The 21,165-nt window shown below is 46.0% G+C and overlaps 1 protein-coding gene across 1 annotated transcript in view; it reads right to left on the bottom strand.

Moving 5' to 3' along the window:
- ATP2A1 (ATPase sarcoplasmic/endoplasmic reticulum Ca2+ transporting 1) overlaps window positions 1-21,165 on the bottom strand; it is a 42,923-nt gene that overhangs the window by 13,837 nt on the left and 7,921 nt on the right. Inside the window, exons 6-13 of the mRNA XM_063137795.1 lie at window positions 12,050-12,130; window positions 11,743-11,828; window positions 10,089-10,386; window positions 7,489-7,655; window positions 7,295-7,383; window positions 4,571-4,673; window positions 2,638-2,769; window positions 404-529 (exon numbers count right to left, since the gene is read on the bottom strand). Coding sequence (XP_062993865.1) covers window positions 404-529; window positions 2,638-2,769; window positions 4,571-4,673; window positions 7,295-7,383; window positions 7,489-7,655; window positions 10,089-10,386; window positions 11,743-11,828; window positions 12,050-12,130 — 1,082 coding nt within the window. The remainder of the gene's footprint in view (window positions 1-403; window positions 530-2,637; window positions 2,770-4,570; window positions 4,674-7,294; window positions 7,384-7,488; window positions 7,656-10,088; window positions 10,387-11,742; window positions 11,829-12,049; window positions 12,131-21,165) is intronic.

Here is a 21,165-nt window from a genome sequence, read left to right on the forward strand (position 1 = left end):
AGGAGCCCTGTCCTCCTTTTCATAGGGTCACCCTACACACCATCTTAGCAAAAACAGACCCCCAATTCAGGCATGACAATTAAGCTGAGGGGGGAGGGGAAACTTTTCCCCATTCGTTTGGGATTATCTGAGTCAGGGTGAAAATTAATTGAAGAACTGGTTTTGTTTGAGATGATTTGGGTGAGAAATTATTTGGCTGGCTTTGCCTCCTGTGAAATGTAGGTAAATCCTAGTAATTACCTCCAAATATAAATTAGCATATGCAGAATTTACGCAAATTTGCATCCTATGAGACTGGGCCTTGAATCTTTTAAGTGCTGAGCAACACCTTTGCCTGCGTTCCCTAGTCGCTGTGGAGACAGCACGTGGTCGGGGAGGAGGGGTGGGAGGGGGCACAGCTGACCTTGATAAACATCTTGTTGCCAACAGCAGCCCGGGAAGCTTTGGCTGGGGTGCAGTAGACGGACATGGACTTCCTGTCACGGGAGAACTCCAGGGTGAATTCCTTCTTCATGAGTTGTTTGATCACCTGGGGAAAGGGAGGAAGGGGGGAAAGGGGTTAATCCCACTCCACATTGCCAGCCAGAAGGAGGGCCACACAGCGGACCCACGGATCGTTGGAAGGAAGTTAAGAAGAGAACCGAAACAATGACCCTGTGTAGACGGTAGTTAAGCATTTTGAGCTAAACATTATGGATCGTGTACACCATTCCTAACCATGGTGGCTACATAAACCGCAGTTGAAACACTCTCACTAAACATCTACTGCAAAAAGGTTAGTGGCATAACCATGGCTTAGCGTGTTATCTGAACAGGCACAATTTGAATACTCAGAAGTCCTGCCTCAAGGGGTGCATAGCCTCTTTCAGCCCGAAGGGGTGAATTCCGCTTCAGAGAAGCTCTCAGGGGCCACATTCCAGTGGCGGGCAGGGCCAAAGGCAAACAGCGTTACGAGAGGCCTTTCTTCCCCTGTCTAAATGTGCATAGGATTGCACTATAAGGGCCCCAAGGATATACCAAGAGTGAGTGGGGACGCTTGGGGGCTGTCTAAACGCTCAGAAAGCCCCAGGGTGGGTGCGTGGGTGGTAGCGCAGCAGTGATTATATGATGCAGAAGCAACCATGCGCCCACCCTGGGGCTTTCTGATGAAGCTGCAGAGGGGAAAAGTTGGGGACTACCCTGACTTTTTTCTCCAGAGCAAGGCAAGGACACGCAAGACGATGTCAAGACACCCCCTAACTCTCGCTCCGGAGTTGCAGCAGAGGCGTGGCTGTGCAGATGGCAACTCCTGATTGGTTGCCATCTGTCTAAGCAGAGGACAGGGGAAGTGACTGGTGCCAGAAACCCACCCCCCACCCCGCTTTCCCTGCAGCGTCAAGATTAGCTGCCATCACCGCCCCGCAGCAGTGGAAGTGTGGGGTTTGGGATCATTGCAGTGGCAACAAGGAAGAGGGCCTTTTAAGTGGTGGCCCCCCAATTATGGAATGATCTCCCCAACGAGGCTCGCCTAGCACCAACATTGTTATCTTTTCTCTTCTCCCAGACATTTAACAGCATATGTTGAGTTTTTTAACTGACCGCAAAATAGTTGTTTTAAACGGATATTGTCTTGTTCTTATGCTATTTATGGTTTAAATTTTTGTATATTTGTTTTTAATGTTTTAACCTTTGTAAACTGCCCAGAGAGCTTTAGCTATGGGGCGGTATATAAACATAAATAAATAAATAAATAATATCCCACTGCCTTAAAGACATCCCCTAGGTGTATCCTTGAAACAGCAAAACCCTTAACACAAATAGCTGAATATGTTGATGTATTAAATAATTGTACTAATATAAAATAAAAGGACAACAACAGATAACAGATATTTTTCAATGGGGAGCGGTATATAAATATTCTAAATAATAATAAAAAATAATAACGATAAATAAATAAATAAATAAATGTTTATATGCCTCTAACATCTTCCCAGTTCCTGTGCATTTGTTGTCCTGAACAGAATAAGCTGGAAGGAGACTCACTTCTTACTAAGATCTTGCATGTACTATTTTACTGCAGTTACTCTCAAGAGGCCAGGAAAGACCTAGCAGCGTTTCCCCGGTCGCTCTCCTGAATCTCTTATGATTATTTTACTTCAGGGCACCAATAAGCCTATTACTGAACAAGTGGCCAGATTTCTGAATCTGGCTATTCTCATTAGACCACTCATTATTTTAAAACCTACTGATTAGCATTTTTAAAGATTTTGTATCCTTTCTTTTTACCATCATGTATTTTTATTAACGTCTGTGTACTTATATGCTATAATAATGGTCTGTTGACTGTAAATAAAGTTTGATTGATACTAAGATATTAGATAGAATCCTGCATTCATGGTTTTCTTAGGAAAGGGCTAGAAACATCATCTATCTATCTACTATCCCTATCAAATATATACTGAGAATTCTGGGAATGGAGACCCTGTAGCCTCCCCTCCATTCTAGATAAATGCGCAATCCTATGGATGCCCTACTATTTCCAGCCTAAAGCTCTTCACCAATTTGTCTGTAATACAACTGTAGGACAAGCTGCCTGGACAGAGTGGTGGAGCAATACAGGCCCTTGAAGAAGGACAATTCTTGGGAGCCCGTACTTACAGCGTTGCAGGCATTGGCGCGCTCCACTTTGGAAAGGGTTCTTACATCTGTGTTGAAAACATTCATCTTCTCAACCAAGCAGGTAAGGGCGGTTTCAGTGGCTTCACCCACTTTCTCAAATACACCTTTGGACTGGAAAAGGGGGAAAGGAACAAGGGAAGAAAAGGAGATGTGAGCTCCACATGGATCAGCCTTGTTCAAGAGCTGAAGGGAGCATGATGGGAGATTCATCCTTACTAAGGGGACAAGAATTATTTATGCGTTTATAATGATGATTTGTTATTAACATGTATATCCCACTTCATCTGCTAAAAAGCCATCAAGGCGGTGTACGACAATTTAAAGCGATAAAACCGTAAATCAGTAACAAGAACCATAAAAACAGCAAAAACATTACAACATTAAAACTACACGTTACAGAGTGTCATCAGACGGAGGGCAATCGCGGTTCCCTACCGTCGCTTCTCTGCCCCCGGTCCTGTCCCACATTACTTCCTCTTTCTTCCTGGAGAAGAAAGAGGAAATAAACAAAGACCACATGGCCCATTCAAGGGCCGCTTTGATCGCACCGCTTTTCCTGCACACAGCAGGCAACGGCAGCACATTCCGTTTCAAAAAAAACCCAGACCATGTGGTAAAACGCTCATCTGATGAACCCCTTAAAATGCTAAATTTTAAAGATGCATCTTGACACCCTTCTTAAAGGCCAAGAGAGTGGGGACCAATCATTGTTGGAGGCAATACAGGAGAAAGGCCTTTCACACATGCCTGACAAATGGGCCCCTGAGGGTAGCGGTGGCCTCAAAGGACTTCTCCAACAGATCTTAATACTCAGGTTCATAGGGAGACAGGCAGTCTGTTAGCTAGCCATATCCTAAGCTGTTCAGGGCTTTCAACAGCCCAGATACTGTGCAGCCTAGCTGCTGCATTTTGCACCGACTGAAGTTTCCGGATGCCCTTCAAGGGTAGCTCCACATAGAGCACATTGCAAGAGTCTAAATGTATTACAACCAAGGCATGGATAAGTGTTGCAGAGCCAGACTGATTCTGAAGAGTCGCAGCTGGCACACCAAGTGCAATTGTGCAAACGCCCTCTGTGCCACTGCCATTACCTGAATAGCCAGGGACAGCGCAGGATCAAGGAGCACTCCCAAGGAGCATGAATTATTGTAATTCATATTGTAGGGTGCTGTTTTGTTTTGTTTTAAATCACTTTGGTTTTGCTGTTTTAAATTGTATAAGCTACTCTGGAAGTATTCAGACTGAGTAGAAGCTGATTAAATTCTCATAATACATTACTAAATAAATTCTATGCCTGTTTAGACAGAAAAGGTCCTGCAACTCCGAGATTCCCGCAGCCAGCCATGGGACTTTTTTCAGTCTAACCATGCATAGGATTGTGCCATAAATCTCTTAACAGAAAGTTCTCACTGTCTTCATCACACTACGGTTCCCAGGGGGCTGTCTTCACAGTGCCTCCCTCTCAAACCCCGCGTTTTCCTTCTCCCAAGGCGTTGTCAGGTAATCCTGACACCGAGAAGGGAGCACGGGATTTCTGGGCGGCCATCTGGGTATCAGAGCCACCCCCACCCTCTTCCTGGTGGATGGCGACCAATCACCAGTCGCCTCCCACCAGACACCGCCCCCAGATTGGCCCTGGAGCGACATCAGATGGACAAAGCACCGTACTGATGTCGCTCTGACTTAAAAAGGGTAAATCCCCAACTTTTCCAGACCACAGCATTGTGGGAAAGCTGTGCCTGAGTCGTCCAACTGATGCAGTGCAGATCCACAGGCACCGCAGGGCTTTCCCCACCTAGAGACAGCCCCCAGTTTGAGGGAAACCATGGCAAATAATAAATAAAAGGTCTACTGACCTCAGCTTAAGACAAATGGTGGCAGTCAGGACAGGAAACCAGAGAGAGGCACTCACCTCATTGAAATCCAGAGAGGAGTCATTGCAGAGGGCACAGATAGTAGCCAGTTCAACGAGCCCATCATACTGTCCAGCCTTGACATGTTTGTCATTCTTCAGTCTGCATGTGCAAAAGAACAAGACAAGCAAGGGCCGGGGGAGGGGAGGTAAGTTACATTAAGTAGGAAAATCACAGCAGAAAAACAAACACTGGTGAGGTGGAATTAGGGTTCCTAGTGTCACGTTATGTCACTAACCCTTTGACTCTTGGGTTTTAAGTCTGTGGTTAAGGGGCTGATGATGGTAGTAGGATTGCGGGGACATGCCACATCCCCCCTACTGTTGTTCAGGTTTGTGTTTAAAGTGAGGGCTCATCTACACCAACTAGGAAAGCGGCATATAAAAGGAAGGAGCCACACTACTGCTTTATAGCGGTATTGAAGTGCACTGACCACTGTTGGGGCCCATGGACACATACTATATACTGCTTTCATACTGCTGTATGCTGCTTGGTGTGGCTCCTGCCTTTTACATACCGCTTTCATAGTGGAATAGCCTGCTTGGCGTAGAGGAGCCCTCTGTTGTCAGGGAGGACGCCATGCCGTCTTCAGAAAGTTGCAGGAGGATTGGGGCTGGAGAAAACAGGGAGCAGGAGCACAGTCTGAGCGCTGTTTGTTTCTCCACGTGATTAACGTCATGCCGAGAGGAAGCTGGGATGAGTGTGCTCGCCCTTCCACCTCCATCGATCTTCATAATTTGCAGTGGGGAGGCTCTCTACCCCTGTGGGCTTGCTGTGCTATTTAGAACCCCGGAAAACTCACGGAGGGAGACAAGGATGGGGGCTGGCACGCTTGGCACCCCCCTTCCTCCCCACACAACGTGAATCGCACGGAGAAACAAATTCCTGAGCAGGCCTGTAAAGAGGGATGTCATTCAGCTTCATTGCTTGGCACCAGGATTAACAGAGAGATCAGGTGCTTTGGCCTTGGGTACAAACTGTTCAGAGGTCTGAGGATATTTAGGTGTCCTTAGGATGCAAGAAGCGTCAACCACATTTCTCCCTCAAAGGCTACAAGGTGAAAAAATGGGAGATGTTACATTCCTCAAGTATGAAGTGAAGGTTAGAAAATAGAAATAACGTTAAGGGAGCTTTACGATTAGCTAGCATTCGCTTGCTCGATTTATTTATTTATTTATTACATTTATATACCGCCCCATAGCCGAAGCTCTGCCATCCTCCCAAGGGCTGAATACTGAATATCTATGCCTAAGGTGGCATCTCATCCATGCCCTGGGCTGCCTAGAGATCTGCTTAGCTTCAGAAATTAAAATCAGGCATCTCCAGACTCTTTTCCATGCCCATTATGGCAGAGGCAAGATAAAGGGTAGAGAGTCAAACTATCTGAGGTGTTACCCATGCCTCTAAGGCAGGGGTAGGCAAGTTGCGGTACTCCCACCATCTCTAGCCAAGGATGAAGGATCACAGGAGTTGTAGGCCAAAACATCTAGAGGACCACAAATTGCCCGCCCCTCCTCTAGACAAACACACTGGGGTTTACACAAGGCATTATTGACCCAGGGCTGATCTACACCTGCAGCCCTTTTGCAATGGAAGAGGCATGCTCCCAAAGGTCCCCCGCTTCTGCAATCACCCCTCACGGGGCACACACGACAAAAGAGGCCCTGCCCTCTTTTGTATCTGGTCACTCTAGTATAGCTCCTGCAGCTTTAACTGTTGTGATGAAGAGGGGATTTCACCAGGTGCTGCATGCATACAAATGACCCCTGCAGAAATTCCCCTTTGTCTATAAGTGTTAAAGGTACAGGAGCCCTGTCCTCCTTTCCATGTGGTCACCCTAGGTTCCGCATGTATATCAGTAGAAGTGGGCAGGGCTAGGCAGATGGCTACAGGGCACAGGATATTTTTAAAAAATTACTCGTGAGAGATGCGTAGGAGCACAGACACGCAGCAACACATTGGGGGGATCGTAACTCCGTCGAATATGCGCTCCTACGAACAGATGTTTGTTTTAAAAACATCACTCAGCAGTAAAACACACTTGGCGGTAAAACACTCCATGCACACGCCCCCTCAGAGCTAATTGGCTGTTCGCTGAACCCAGAACTTGCGGCGAATGGCAACGACCTCGTAAAGGGGGGGGGCATGCCGCAGACATTCTTCAGAATGGACACGAGAGAGACGGAAAAAAGGTGACAAAAGCAGTCAGGGATATTCCGATAAAAGTGAGAGGTGGCGCCGAGATCACCGCAGGAGCAGGTGAACGTCATGTGGCCCATTAGTGACGACTACAATACAATAAACAGCTGGTGTAAACTCCCCCCCCCCACAAGTTTGTGAATGAATGGGAGCGAATTGTGGGAATGAGTTGTGAATAAATGTGAGCGAGCAAGCATGATGCCTCCCACCCGCTTGCCCACTCACACTGCGCTTTTCTTTAACATGCAGCCTTGGATTTCTGATTTTTGCTTCTTTTTAAATTTTGTTTTAACTGTTTTATTCTGTTTTTATTTTCATTTTACCTTGTACACCGCTCCGAAATGTTTCAATGGGGAGCGGTATATAAATATTCTAAATAAATAAATAAATTAAATAAATAAACAACGCAGGGACGGTGCATTATTGTGCTGTCAGAATGGGGGGGGGCAGTACCTCGTTTCTTCCTCAGGATGGAGGATTAAGATAACTGGACGGGGTTGGGGCTTATTTTGAGGGTTACTCACACTTCTCCTTCGGGGGCATAGGTGGAGCCAGTGATGGAGAACTCGTTCAGGGAGCAGATATCTCCTTCCACTTTGTCAATGACAAACATCTACGGAGAGAGGGGATGGAAGAAAGACAGGAGGCAGTGTCAAGGTAACTGACGTGGGCAGTGGGCACTCAGAGACAAAAGCGCTGGCATGGAGCTTCAACACACCTTGCAAACAGACATTTGGTTGGTGGTGAGGGTGCCGGTCTTGTCTGAGCAGATGACGGAAGTGCAGCCCAAGGTCTCCACGGAGGGAAGGCTTCTGACAATGGCGTTCTTCTTGGCCATACGGCGAGTGCCCAGGGCTAAGCAGGTGGTGATGACAGCAGGAAGGCCTGAGGACGAGGAGACGAAGGGGGATGATTAGCTTGGGGAACGGGTGATGCCTTCAAGCAGGTGCCATCAATTTCCTAGCTTTGATTTCAGATCATCCTAAACTGCCTTCCTTTCCTTAGGCTCTTATCACCCACAATGCCACCTCTTGTCCAGATTTCACTGGGACATTTGCCTTTTCTAGCTCCGCTTTGTCGTTATGAAAACTAGAGTTTTGATCGATAAATGTGATGGAAGGCCATAGCTCAGTACGAGAGGAAACGCTTTAAAGCTGGACAATCAAGATGCAATCTCTGGGATCTCCAGTGAAAGCCCCCCGGAAGGAGGGGGGGCGAGAAAGATCTTTGACGACCGTGTTGTCTGTGTTGACAGAGTGAGGCACTGATCACTTATGGTCTTATGACAGAATGAGCCAAAGTCAAATTCAGGGATGGGGGGAAACTATGGCCCTCCTATTGTTATTGGACTCCAACCAACTGATGGGCTGGGAAGATGGGAGTTGTAATCCAATAACAATTGGAGGGCCATAGGTCCCCCACCCATCAGAAGACCAATCTTCTAGATTCTCTATTTCCCACTAAGTGCTGCCAGCCAGGCTAAGCAATGATGGGTTGGATGGACCCTTGTTAGCATGTGGGCCAGAATTGTTTTACATTTTTGTATGCAAATGGTTTTACATCATGTTATTATATTGTATTTTTAGGGTTTTAATCTTCATAAACGGCCTGGACAGCTTTGGTTGTTCGGTGGTATAGAAATGGAACGACTAAACGAAGGAAGTCAAGCCCAAGTATCTCAAATTTGAGACATCTGCGAAATTCTGGTGTTCGGTGTGGTGGTTTTGCTTCTGTTCTATTGATCTGGGGAACAGGACAAACGGAAAGTGCTAGAGAGGCAGGCAAGCAGCAGTGTAAGCCTGGATCTATGCCATAGCGAGGCCCATGGGCATTCCGGCTCCTGTCCAGGAGTGCCACACAGGGCCGGTGCCAGACTATTTTGCACCCTAGGCAAGGCGAGCTACTTGCACACACACACACACATGCACACACACACACACAAAATTGCCAACTTCAATTTTTAAGAACAAATGTTTTGTAGAAAAAGTAAAAAGCACAAAACTTGATTATGTTTTTTCTTAAAACAGCTAATTTGTATAAAAGTGTGGCCCTTAAAGGTCAGTACTGCGCCCCTCTGAGGTCTGCACCCTAGGCGGCTGCCTAGTTGGCCTAATGGTAGCGCCAGCCCTGGTGCCACAGACTTCCATTTCTAAGCTATTTGTACCACAGGCTGGGCGTCCATAATCTAACTCTATAAGGCAGCTCCTAATATCCTTTTTGCATACAGAGGAAGAAATGTACATTAATTATCAGATGGCAAATTATAAGAAACTAGCAAAAAAGCCCGTCATACAGCAGGTGTATTTATTTTGTTAGCACTTCTTTTAGCCAGTTCCCTCATTGTTGCATCTTCCACAACAGTTCGTTTACGGTTTGGGGGCATATTCACTATTTTCTAATTGTGAGGAGGAGCAGTCTGGTGAGGAGGTTAGTGGGGTTTGGCTCCTCTGCTAGGCCGGAAGCTCCTGGCAGTTATCTTTCTCGGAACTTGGAATTTCCCTAGAAGACCGCAGTTCTGGGAAACATCGCTAGATGACGCCAGAGGGCAAAACTATTTCTCGGAACTTGGAACTTCCATAGAAGGCCGCAGTTCTGAGGAACGTCCCTAGATGGTGCCAGAGGGCAAAAACTATAACTGGTTTGGAGGAGCAGTCTGGGCTTTTATATAGATAGATAGATATTAAGGGAGCAATCCTATGCATGCTTAGACAGAGAAAGGTCCTACATAGTATAACTGGCTGGGGAATGCTGGGAGTTGTAGGACTTTTTTTCTGTCTAAAAATGCATAGGATTGTGCCCCAATTCAACTTTCTTTTTACTGAAGATATGCCACTGCTCTCTGGCACTGGGAAACTGCACATTGTGTAGCAGAAGCAGGGAAGGAATGATGGGTGGCATCCTTTGGTTGTTGTCGTCCATACTGATTTTAGATCAGGAATAGCTTTAAGAGGCAACCCTATGTAAATTTAGAAGGAAACTCTCAGTATCTCCCACCCAGCCATGCTGAGAATGTTTAGAATTGCTTTTAATGCTCTAATGTGCAGACGATTTCTTAAAATAATGCTTGTCATTTTATACTATTTTTTTCCTTCCAATTCCTTTTGTTTTTGTAAAAAAAATCTTGAAGAATTTTTCCACAGGTCAGTGCACAAGGCAGTGAACAAAACTTTTTTTTTCCCAAAAACAACAACTGCAGATAGAAAAATGACAACACAAATATACGATGACAGCAACGTCTATTTTTAAAAAAAGCCATCGACTGGCACTCATTCATCCCAGGACAGGTGGATGTGGGAACCCAGAATATCCTCAGCTGACCTTCTGGGATGGCAGCCACAGCGAGGGCGACAGCAATCTTGAAGTAGTAGATGGCGCCGCGGATCCAAGAGCCGCCATGGACGGGGTCGTTGAAATGCCCAATGTTGATGAGCCAGACAGCCACGCAGATGAGGGAAATGACCTTGGACAGCTGTTCGCCAAACTCATCCAGCTTCTGCTGTAGGGGTGTCTTCTCTTGTTCAGTGGCTGCCATTTCATCACGGATCTTGCCAATCTCAGTGCCCACACCTGTGGCGATAACGATGCCTACGGCCTTGCCTGCACCGATGTTGGTACCCTGGAGGCAGATGGAGGATTGGCGTTGGGACGTGTGGAGAAGAAGGAACCATTAGAGAGTAAGACAACAAAGGGGGGGGTGCTCTGGAGGAAATAACATCCTGGTGGGAAATGGCGCTATTTCAGTCAAAGGTGGCTTTGAGCAGGGCTGTGTGTAATTCCGCAATTCTGCACAAGGAACTAATTTACATCCTGGGAATCGCCACTTTCACCTTTTCTTTCTTTTTTTAAAAAAGCAAGGTTTCTAGTCCTTATGGCTGCAAAGAGTCCTTCAAACAGATATGTTTAGTCTGGCCTTCCCTTGATTTTATCAAACTGTTCTGCACAGTACCTGCAGTTACACTGCGGGTTTTTAGTAATGGTTTATTGCTGGTGTTCATTGTTTTATGAATTTGCTGCCTTATTATTGAATGTGGTTGCTGTTTATTTAAAAAAAACTGTATAAATGTTAATATTGTAAGCTGCCTTGGGAGGATTCGAGTTGCTTTGGCCTATCGTGAGCTCCATCACATCTAGGTAGAAACGCGAGGCTCCCGTCGCTCCCTGGAAACAGGAAGTAACGAAGCCCATTCAGTCTGGCAGGAGAGAGCAGCAACCGGTCTTTTTCTGGAGGGTTTTGCGGTGCAAGGAAGGCCAGAGGGGGGGAAGACAGGCGAGGGGCAGATGACGTCATGTGAGCAATCCGTGAGTGCTCAGTAATGAGCGTGCGGTAAAACACTCGTCGGATGGCGCTCCCTCCGTGCCTCCCCAGTGATATGTAGCTGGGGGCAGGGGGGGGGAATAAATGCCCAATAGACCTCCACATTAGCATTTCTATTCCATGTTCTCAGCTGCTGCTGCTTGAGGGAGCATGGAAATGCTGACACAGTGATAGTTCATTTTTGTTTTATTATTCTTTTTTACTTTGTTGGACCTTGTGGTTTTATATTCCGTGTGCCACCTCAGGAGGATTTTGCCCCCAAAGACAGCTTATCAATCTTTTCAATAAATAATAAATAAATATCACATTGTGCTTCCCTCCTCCGCCACCACATTACATATCACTGGGGAGACCTATGGAATCCACAGGCCTGCGCTCTTCCCTCCTCCCCGTATCTCACCAGTATCCTGTTAGGTGGAATGAAGTGTGATGTAATCTCATCACATTGACATTTCCTGTCCCTGCCTCTGCTTCAGCGGCGGCTGCTTGTGGGGGCACGGAAACACTAGTATGGTGATGTCACTTCTCTTCCTCCCCCCCCCCCCGGTCAAATACACATGACTGGGGAGATGCGGTTCAGTGGTGCCCATGAGCCACCCTGCAATGTGGACCTGTGTGGGCAGGTTTAGATTTTTTAGCCCTGTCGGTCACACTCACGGAGAACAGCATGTTCTTCTTATCCTGGTTCACAGCACGGGGATCTGGGACGGGATCGGTGTGTTTGATCACGGAGACAGACTCACCTGAAGAGGGGCAATAAAAGGTTAAATTGTCTGGTCCATCCAAGGAGGAACTGAGCGGGTGCAGGCAGGGCACGCTTGCAGAATCACACGCACACATATGCCTGCCTATTTAGACTATTGGCCAATGGTCAGGACTTTTGCTCATTTTGCATGACCTCTATTATACAGTGATTAAGTGTTTAAGAAAATGATGATGATAAGAATAATTCAGTCCACCATACCTGTCAGGATGGACTGGTCCACGCGTAGGGTGGTGGATTTGATGGAAATGATGCGGATATCAGCTGGCACTTTGTCACCAACTAAGGAGAGAAAATGAGAGAAAGCTCATGAGTTCTAGCCACAGATCAGTACTTGCTGATTTATTTATTTATTCGTTTATTTTCCCGACAACCGACAACCACTTTGACTGTCTCTTTTGGAGGAGAAAGGCAGGGTACACATTTTATTATAGGCAAAGAAACCCCAAGTTGTGAGGCTGCTGTGCCACTGGCACGAAAGAGATGCTAGAGTGTCACGAGAAGTACATTAAGCTATGAAAGGCACCTGTGAGCCCAGAATAAAATATTCTTTCTTTCTTTCTTATTTCATTTATTTCCCACCTTTTTTCCTTCAAGGAACCCAAGGTGGTGTACATAACCCTCCTCCTTTCCCATTTTATCCTCACAACAACATCCCTGTGAGGTAGGTTGGGCTGAGAGACTGTGACTGGCCCAAAGTCACCCAGTGGGTTTCCATGGCCAAGTGGGGGCTAGAACTCGGATCTCCCAACTCCCAGTCCAACACCTTAGCCACTACACCACACTGGCTGATTTATTTATTTATTTATTTTTCCAACTGCCAATAACCACATACATCTCACACATCTGCTCCCTCCCTCATACTTATTATACTATTAGATTGTAAGCCTATGCGGCAGGGTCTTGCTATTTACTGTGTATAATCTGTACAGCACCATGTACATTGATGGTGCTATATAAATAAATAAATAATAATAATAATAAACTTACAAGCCTTTGCTGGGGGTAATTCAGCAGCATCTCCCTTATGTAGGATTGAGCTGTTCAATCAGTCCTAATGCAGAGATCCAGCTGAACTGCCTGTCATTGGAAGAGGATGCCTCTTGCACCTCTGCATGAGTAGCTTCTCTAGGAAAGTTTATTTTCAATAGGCACTACTCAGAACAGTGATTCATTCAGTCACACAAAAAGGATGGGCTCCTCTGTAGGCTGAGAGCTCCATCACACGGGGTAGGTGGGAAACACGCTCCCTACCGTCGCTTCTCCACCCGTGTTTTCCTTCCTCAAATTACTTCCTCTTTCAAAAGAGGAAGTGCCCAACAAGCACGAGGCCCATTGAGTCTGCTGTTCGAATGGCGCTGCTTCTTCTGCACGCAGCAGGAGAGAGCAGCAATTCCGGGTTTAAAAATACATCAGACTTTGTGGAGAGTTTTTTTGTCGTGCAAGTAAGGCCAGAAGAGGTGGAAGGCACGTGGGAGGCAGACGACGTCATCTGAGGGATCTGAGCAAAATCCGTAAGTGCCCAGTAACGAGCATGCAATAAAACGCTCATCAGATGGCGCTCTGATAGTTCTTACTCTTACACACTGTCTGGAAGAAATCCAAAATCCATAGTCGGGCAATAGCTTTACAGGAAGGGCACCAATCTGGGAGAGAGGAAGCGGGCCACAAATTGACTGATTCAGCCTCACATCACATGTGCACCTTGGCCATCACTGAGGCAACCCTGACAAGGCTGCACCAGATATTTCTCTCCCGACATGTGGACTAGACACCCCTTCATCCCACCTGCCTGCAGCAAGAAAACTGAAGGGGCCAGAGAAGGAAAGGGAGTACTGTAAACACAGCACAGACATGGGATTACCTGCCCTCCATGGCAAAGAGGATGGAGCTAGAAAAACCAGGCTGCGGGGGCCACTGAGGGGCGGTAGAGGATACTGTTAAATCCAGGCCACTCAGTGGACATCGAAAGGGGTACTTCTAGGAAGGCAGCTCCTAGCGGTACCTAGCAAAAGGCACCATGCAGCTGTTCTGTCTTCCCCTTCTTAATAGATTTTTTTGTGCGGAAAGAACGAAGACAAAAGAAGAAATGGAAAAACACTGGAGAGGTACAAACGAAAGACATTGTGGCCCGGACCCCCTGTAAAATTCTGTGCAGGGAAATCACACAATAAAAGACTTTTCTGGAAGCCCATGGCCATCACCAAAACGTGTGAAAAGGAAAGGAAGAATAAATACTGGCTTGCATTCTCTTCCCCTCCTTATTGTTTTACTAGGATTTTATTAGATTGTAAGCCTATGCGGCAGAGTCTTGCTATTTACTGTTTTACTCTGTACAGCACCATGTACATTGATGGTGCTATATAAATAAAGAAGAAGAAGAAGAAGAAGAAGAAGAAGAAGAAGAAGAAGAAGAAGAAGAAGAAGAAGAAGAAGAAGAAGAGGGAGTGGGATTAAGAGAGTTGAAGGTAGTGTGAATGAGGAATCACTACTCTCTAAGGTGTCCAAATGCAAAAGAGGATGGGCTCCTGCACCTTTAATAGTTGTATAGAAGAGGGCATTTCTGCAGTTGTCGCTGGAATGACAAGATAAGTAAACTAGCTTTCCCCCTAATTTCCAAGTTTCATATGTGCAATTTTAAGGGCATGTCTTCAGGTTGAAATACGTACACTCCTTGCAGTAAGGGAACATTCCTTCCACATTACAAATAAAGAGACCTTTCATGCTATATTTGTAATGTATTTTTAGAAAGAGCTGTGAAAATTCAACAGTGAAAGCTGAAATTTCAAAGTCTCCAGTTCGTAAAACCAAAAAGCGGTGTAATTTCTGACTTGAAGCTCTATCACACCAGCGTTATATTGTGCAATCACTGCAAATTGCATGCCAAGGACTCCCATGTTTTCTACCTTATAATCTGCTGTTACAACAAAGTACTCCGATGCGTCCTGCTTTGATTGCGCTTGTATCTCTCCAAAACACAAGGTATTTTGGACCATCTTTTGTGCAAATCTTTTGTTGTTCTCTGAGCGGCCATGATGAGAGCAGAGTCGCCCAGCCGCCTCCCTCGGCAGCCCACAAGCCAACGCAGGAGAGCCCTCCATACAAAAGTAAGCGTTCTGCCACTCAGGAAGGCGCTTACTTTCGAGTAAAGATGCTAACAGCTCAATCCTATTCCTGCCAGTCACAGAAATAGTAAGCTCTTTTGAAGTTCCGTTTGCTAGTGTGTGTGTTTCTCTCGAGGAGAGACGCACACAGAAAAAGCAGAGGGGTCGCCACCGCCCGGGGTGTAATGAGCTAAAAACAACAACAGCTTTCAAACGCTATGGGAGAATTTGAGGGAAATGGGTAGGTGTGATGAAGCTTTCGGTCTGAGATTGCGTCGGTTAAGGCAATAGACTTGTTTTTGCTGACATTGTTGGCTTCTCCCACCCAAAAAAGCAAGACCCCTTATGGCTAAAACTGAACTGGAAAGAAAGGGGTGGGAAAGCTTCTAATCCTTCCATTATCAATAATTTGGTACAGGTGAGTGAAATGCTTAAGTCTTTAACATACTATGTACCAAAAATGATCTGTATACCTCAAATAAATCCTAACTGTGTAATATTATATATACCCTCAAATGAAAACTTTAAAACCAAAACAAAACAAACACGTTTCGACCCACTTTGGGTCTTCCTCAGTGGGATAATGGAATTTATATACATATACAATACAGAAAGATATTTTGAAATTGTCTTAGCCACTACTCTGTTGCTTCTTCTTTTTTTTAAAAAAAGGCTAAATGGAAGCCTACTACGTTCAAATTCTTTTGACAAACTGGTAGCTTTTATACACATGCCCTCATGTTTCAACTAATGAGGTGATTTTGAAATGGCAGGGAGCTATTTTATGCAACAGGTCTGGTAGTATTTGTAATTAATCTGTATGTTGTTACACAGGCCTGCTAGCGGAAACAGAGGTATGGCGACTGGCCCAGGTGACCAAGCGAACTCCATGTTTGAGTGAGGCTCTGAACTTTGACCTCTCTTCTCCTAGTCTGACATTCCAACCACACTGTCTCTCATTTCTTTAGGAAACCAGTATTTGAGTGACAATGTACGTTCCAGAAGCAAATGCAATCAAATAAACACTGAATCAATTAAAATTATAGTCAGCATCCATTGTTAATCATTTTTAAAATGTGGCTACTCAAAATCCGTTTCCCCCAATACATTTCTATTCTGCTATGCTGTATGTAACCTGATATAGAGTAGGACTTAGGCTCATGTTCAGAAAAACTGTTCCTGTTTAGGAAAAACAAAAGTTTTAACCCTGATCTGTTGCTTCCACTTCTGTCTGCTGAGTTCTAAAGAAGAGTCCTCCCTATACCTATTAGAAATCCCACCTAGTAACTGGAGAGAAATTTGTCCAGTTTGCAGTTTAATTTTAATGCAAATTTATCTAATTTCACACTTTTGCGCTCCTATGGGAACCAAAATTCAGTTATCCTTCAAAATTCGCACTTCTCTGAATTTTGCAATGGTTTTCTCCCATCCAAAAATGTGCACAAAATAGCATATATTAGGGGAAATAATATTCAAAAATGCATTCTATTAGGAAAAGTGCTTGCAAGAAATGTGCATATCAGGCCAAAAAAAAATCTGCATACAAAACGCATATATTAGGGGAAATGTGCACAAAAATGCTTGTGAACTTTCATGCAGCCTTAAAAAAATATCTCTACGTTCAGAACAAACCAAACTTTAGACTGGAGAAATTCTCAAAGTTTGAGAGGAACTAAATTAAAGATTGGAAAAATGAGAAACGGGGAGAAACCAAAACGAACAGATTCCTGCATCCCTACTCCCACTCCATGGAAATTTGCCTCCTCTCTTACTCTGTTCCCTACTAAATCGAGTCACCTCTACACAGAGGGGCTGAACTAGGCTCTGTCCCTGTGCCCAATCTCTCTCTTTCTCTCGTTCCACCCCACCTCACCAGCCCCCTCCATGAGTTCTCCCATGACCAAGTTATTTTTTATGAGGTAACATATAGCCGAATGTCATTCCAAAGTACTTCATGAGCCTCCCTCGGGTTACCCAGGGCACCCGGTTATACCCAGCACATTCATAAGGAGCCGAAACAGAGAAGTGTTGCTTGGGGGAAGGGAGCAAGACCACAGAGTCCCCTCAGAGATGCCTGGTTTGGGGGGAATTATCAGGAACTGAGGTGTCCTCAGGACTGAAGAACAATATAATAGGAGGCAGTGGCTGAAATAACAGGAGACAAAAAGGAGTGCAAACACACTGAACCACCAAATGGACAAATAACCAACTAATATATAACGTATACAGCTTATAAATACAAAAAAGTTTTTGTTTTTTTTACTTATTTACTTGAATTCACATGTATTTTATGGGATTGGTTAGTTGTTTTGGTATTCCTTGTATTTGTACCAACTAACCAATCCCATGAAATACATGTGAATACAAGTAAATAAGTTTTTAAAAAAACGTATTTATAAGCTGTATATGTTATATATTAGTTGGTCATTTGTCCATTTGGTGGGTCAGTGTGTTTGCACTCCTTTTTGTCTCGGGACTGAAGAACGCAGGCTGGGGGAGGTGAGGAAAGATTTTCCTCCTCTCCCTGAACTTTTAGCAAGACTCTAGGGGCGGCACCCCCATCCAGCTTTCCCCTTTGACTGTCCCCCGCCCTGTCCATCTCACAGGACATGGTAACCCTAGATGTCCCCATGCACCCCAGCTCGCTTTTCCACCCGCGCATTAAGTGTCTCTCTTGCTCCCTCCTTGCCTGCCTCATCACATTCCCGAGGCATCACCAGCTGCCTGCCCCTGTCCATACAAGGCGAAGCCGGTGGCTGGGCACCATCCGCCACCCGGTTGCCTTCTCTCCTTCAAGGAGATGGAGAGGTCACAAGTTCCCCTGACGGGGAGGGGAACGCAAGACCGGGCCAGACATGGGGAGAGAGAGAAAGAAAGAAAGAAAAAGAGAGAGAGAGAGAGAGAGAGAGAGAGAGAGAGAGAGAGAGAGAGAGAGAGATGTTGCTCCATCCCAAAGGTGATCTGAAACCCGCTTGGGCAGCAACGTTAAAAACACAAACGCACATCAGATGAGCAACTCATCATGGTCAACAATCTCGCTGGATTGTTCTCAGAATTAACTCTTGGATAAAACCCCACTACAGGACTGCAAGGCCCTTGGATTCTTTTACAACATATATTATTTACCGGTGGCATCTCACCCTCAGCCCCCGCTCCCCACTGGACACTGTAATGCTTGCTAGCAGGGGGCCACAAGCAAAGGCAGGCAGGGCTCCTCTACATTTGGCTGGGGTGGCTTGTCTTGCTGGGTAGAGAAAAGTTGCACCTGCGGGAATTCCCTCTTTTGCGCAACTCTTAAAGACACAAATGCTTCGCCTTCTTCTGTTGCATCTGGTTACTCGAAGTATGCGGTTTTTAAAAAGGAGACCCAACCACAGGCGGTAGGTGGGTCAGCAATGAGCTCCTAACTGCCCTAGCTGGAAATGGAGCTGCCATGTTACAGAGCCATTTACCTCTCTGAGTATCCGATGCTGGAGATCAACAAAAGGGAATGGCTGTCACCTGAACGGATGAATTTCCCAGCCTGGGGCGTGTGGCTGGCCACTGTCAGAGCCAGGCTAGATGGCTCCTTGGTTTACATTCTTATACTGCTTTAAAGGCGGCATCTTCTCAAATACAGATTCAATGATCCACAACTATGGTAGGAAAGCATTTTACAAATACATATAATAAATAATAAGCTAAGGTTGTGAGGGGGAACATTAAGAAGCACGACCAAGTGAGGCCGTGGCTAGACCTACCAGGTCTAGCACAACGGAGGGGGTATGAACTCGCAATATGGTTATCGCGAGATCTACCCCTCACGCGGCGGCGACGTCCCAGGAGGAAGAGGACGTCGCCCCCGCCATTTTGTTTGTTTTTTCGATTGGAGAGGAGCGCACGAGCGCAAACGGTAAGGTTTTTTTTAAAAAAAAAAACCCGCTCCCCACCCCCACCCCCGATCCCGGCTCCTCGCGGTTACTCGCGAGGAGCCGGGACAACCCATGACGTCTGGATACATGTTCCGTGGTCTCGAGATCATCCCGAGACCATGGGGAAAAATGGCTAAAAGGGTAGAGCGATATCTTGGGCCAAGGGAGGGATCATCCCTCCCTGCTCCCAGGATGCCCTGTGCGTCATGTGAATACACAGGGACGATCCCGGGGCGATCCCCAGGATATCGCCCTGTCTAGCTATGGCTTAAGTGTGCACTAAGTATGACAGAGAAAGAAAAAGAGAGAGACTTTCTACTCCTGTGTTTCCAAATTGAGGGAAGTATTCATAATGACTTTCTGGACTTTATCTTTAAATCATTTGATGCTACTGGATCAAGGATGTACACACCACACACACACACTCTTAATCTATATCAAATAGGGCAAAAGCAGGGATCTTACACAGCCTCCCTTAAAAGAAAATCAGTAAGCAGGCCCGTGGGCAGAGTGGCCATATCTCTTACTTTACAGAGGTCATTCCTCTATTTGAAGTGCTGTAGGAAGACAGTCAAAGGTGTCCTCTGTCTGAACGTCTGTCCAAGTCTGATTTAAAGATAATCAGGGAGAGGCAGAGGCCTTGACGTTTCCCTTGAACAATTAGCATCTGGACAGCGGATTGAGCAGGCAGGCACACAGGTCACAGTCTTCCTTAGTAGAGTAAGTTATTGAGATTATTTCTAAATATGCATCTATACGTATTTAGCATATGCAAATGTTATGCCAGTCAGGAACTTCTTTGTCCTCTTTTTTAATTACTCATTTCCTTCCTTTTTTTCAGCAGTGGGTAAGTGCCCACCCTACTGTGGGACAGAGACACCACAAACCTCAGGGGGCTTCAGGGAACATCTGATTTCTCCCACACATACACACACAAACACAAACACACACACACACACACATACACACGGTGGGGTAGGAGAAATGTTGAGGGAGGCTGCCCCATCATGTGGGGCTGTAACAGGATTGTGTGTGTGGGTGCCCTTTATATTTTGGAAACACTTGTGCAACTGGCCCAGTGAGTAAATGATCTTTGAATTAAATTAATTCAGAGAGAAGGGAGGGGACAATTTGGCTGCAGGCCCAGCTTTAAGGACAGCTGCTACCCAGTAAGTGCAGCTGAAGGGGATTCCTCAGGGCTCTGTTTTCACTGCTCCGCCTCCAGCCTGCGCCTTCCATGGGGACTGTCTGTTCCCAAAACATCCCTTCCCTCTCTCCCTCTGCCTCCACTCTAGGGTCAAGACAGGCCAAGTCCAAGGAGTAAACAAGCGACATGATGGAGGGACAGGCATGGCTGGGGGTGAGCCATGAAGCTTTTGCTGAAGCAGCAACTCCAGGAGCCCCCAGTGGGCTCGGGGTTGAAGGAGGGCACTCTCTGACCCCACAGGGAATTGGTCACGCTCCCCTCGGATTGTAGGTAACTGTTGCTCCAACACCAACACCGCCCCATTGGGTTGGTTTCTATAGTGCAGCCTTCTCAGTTTGGGGCCAGGTTATTTGAAGGAACGCCTCCTCCCATATGTACCTGCCCGGACCTTAAGATCATCTACAGGGGCCCTTCTCCGTGAGCCCCTGCCAAAGGAAGTGAGGCAGGTGGCTACTAGGAGGAGGGCTTTCTCCGTTGTGGCACCCCGGTTGTGGAATGAGCTCCTCAGAGAGGTCCGCCTGGCGCCTACACTGTACTCCTTTCGTCGCCAGCTGAAGACCTTTTTATTCTCTCAGTATTTTAACACTTAATTTTAACTTAAATTTAAATTTTACTGTTCTAACTCTGTATTTTAATCTTATATCAATTTTTTTGCGTGGTTTTATCCTGGTTGTGCTTTTTATGCTGTATTTTGTAATTGTGCTTTTAACCAGTTGGTTGTTTTCTTATGGTTTTAACTTTTGTGAACCGCCCAGAGAGCTTCGGCTATTGGGTGGTATAGAAACGTAATAAATAAAATAAATAAATAAATTCTCCAACCTGGTGCCCTCCAGATGCGTTGGACTACAACTCACAGTGTTCCCAGCCATCACATGTTGGCTGAGGATGCTGGGGGGTTGTAGTCAAATGCATCGGGGGGGGACCAGGTTGAAGAAGGCTGCTCTAGCAGCTCAGAAAATGGTGGGGGCTTCAGAGAAGCCTGGGATGAGGGCTTCTCTGCCTTGCACAAAAGGCCGTTGAAGGGGGAGACTGGCAGAAGCAGACCCCCGAAGTATGGGGAATGGAAGGAGAAACAGCCGGTCTTAGTGCTGGCAA

This window comes from Elgaria multicarinata, chromosome 11, assembly GCF_023053635.1.
Source record: "Elgaria multicarinata webbii isolate HBS135686 ecotype San Diego chromosome 11, rElgMul1.1.pri, whole genome shotgun sequence".
NCBI lineage: Eukaryota > Metazoa > Chordata > Lepidosauria > Squamata > Anguidae > Elgaria > Elgaria multicarinata.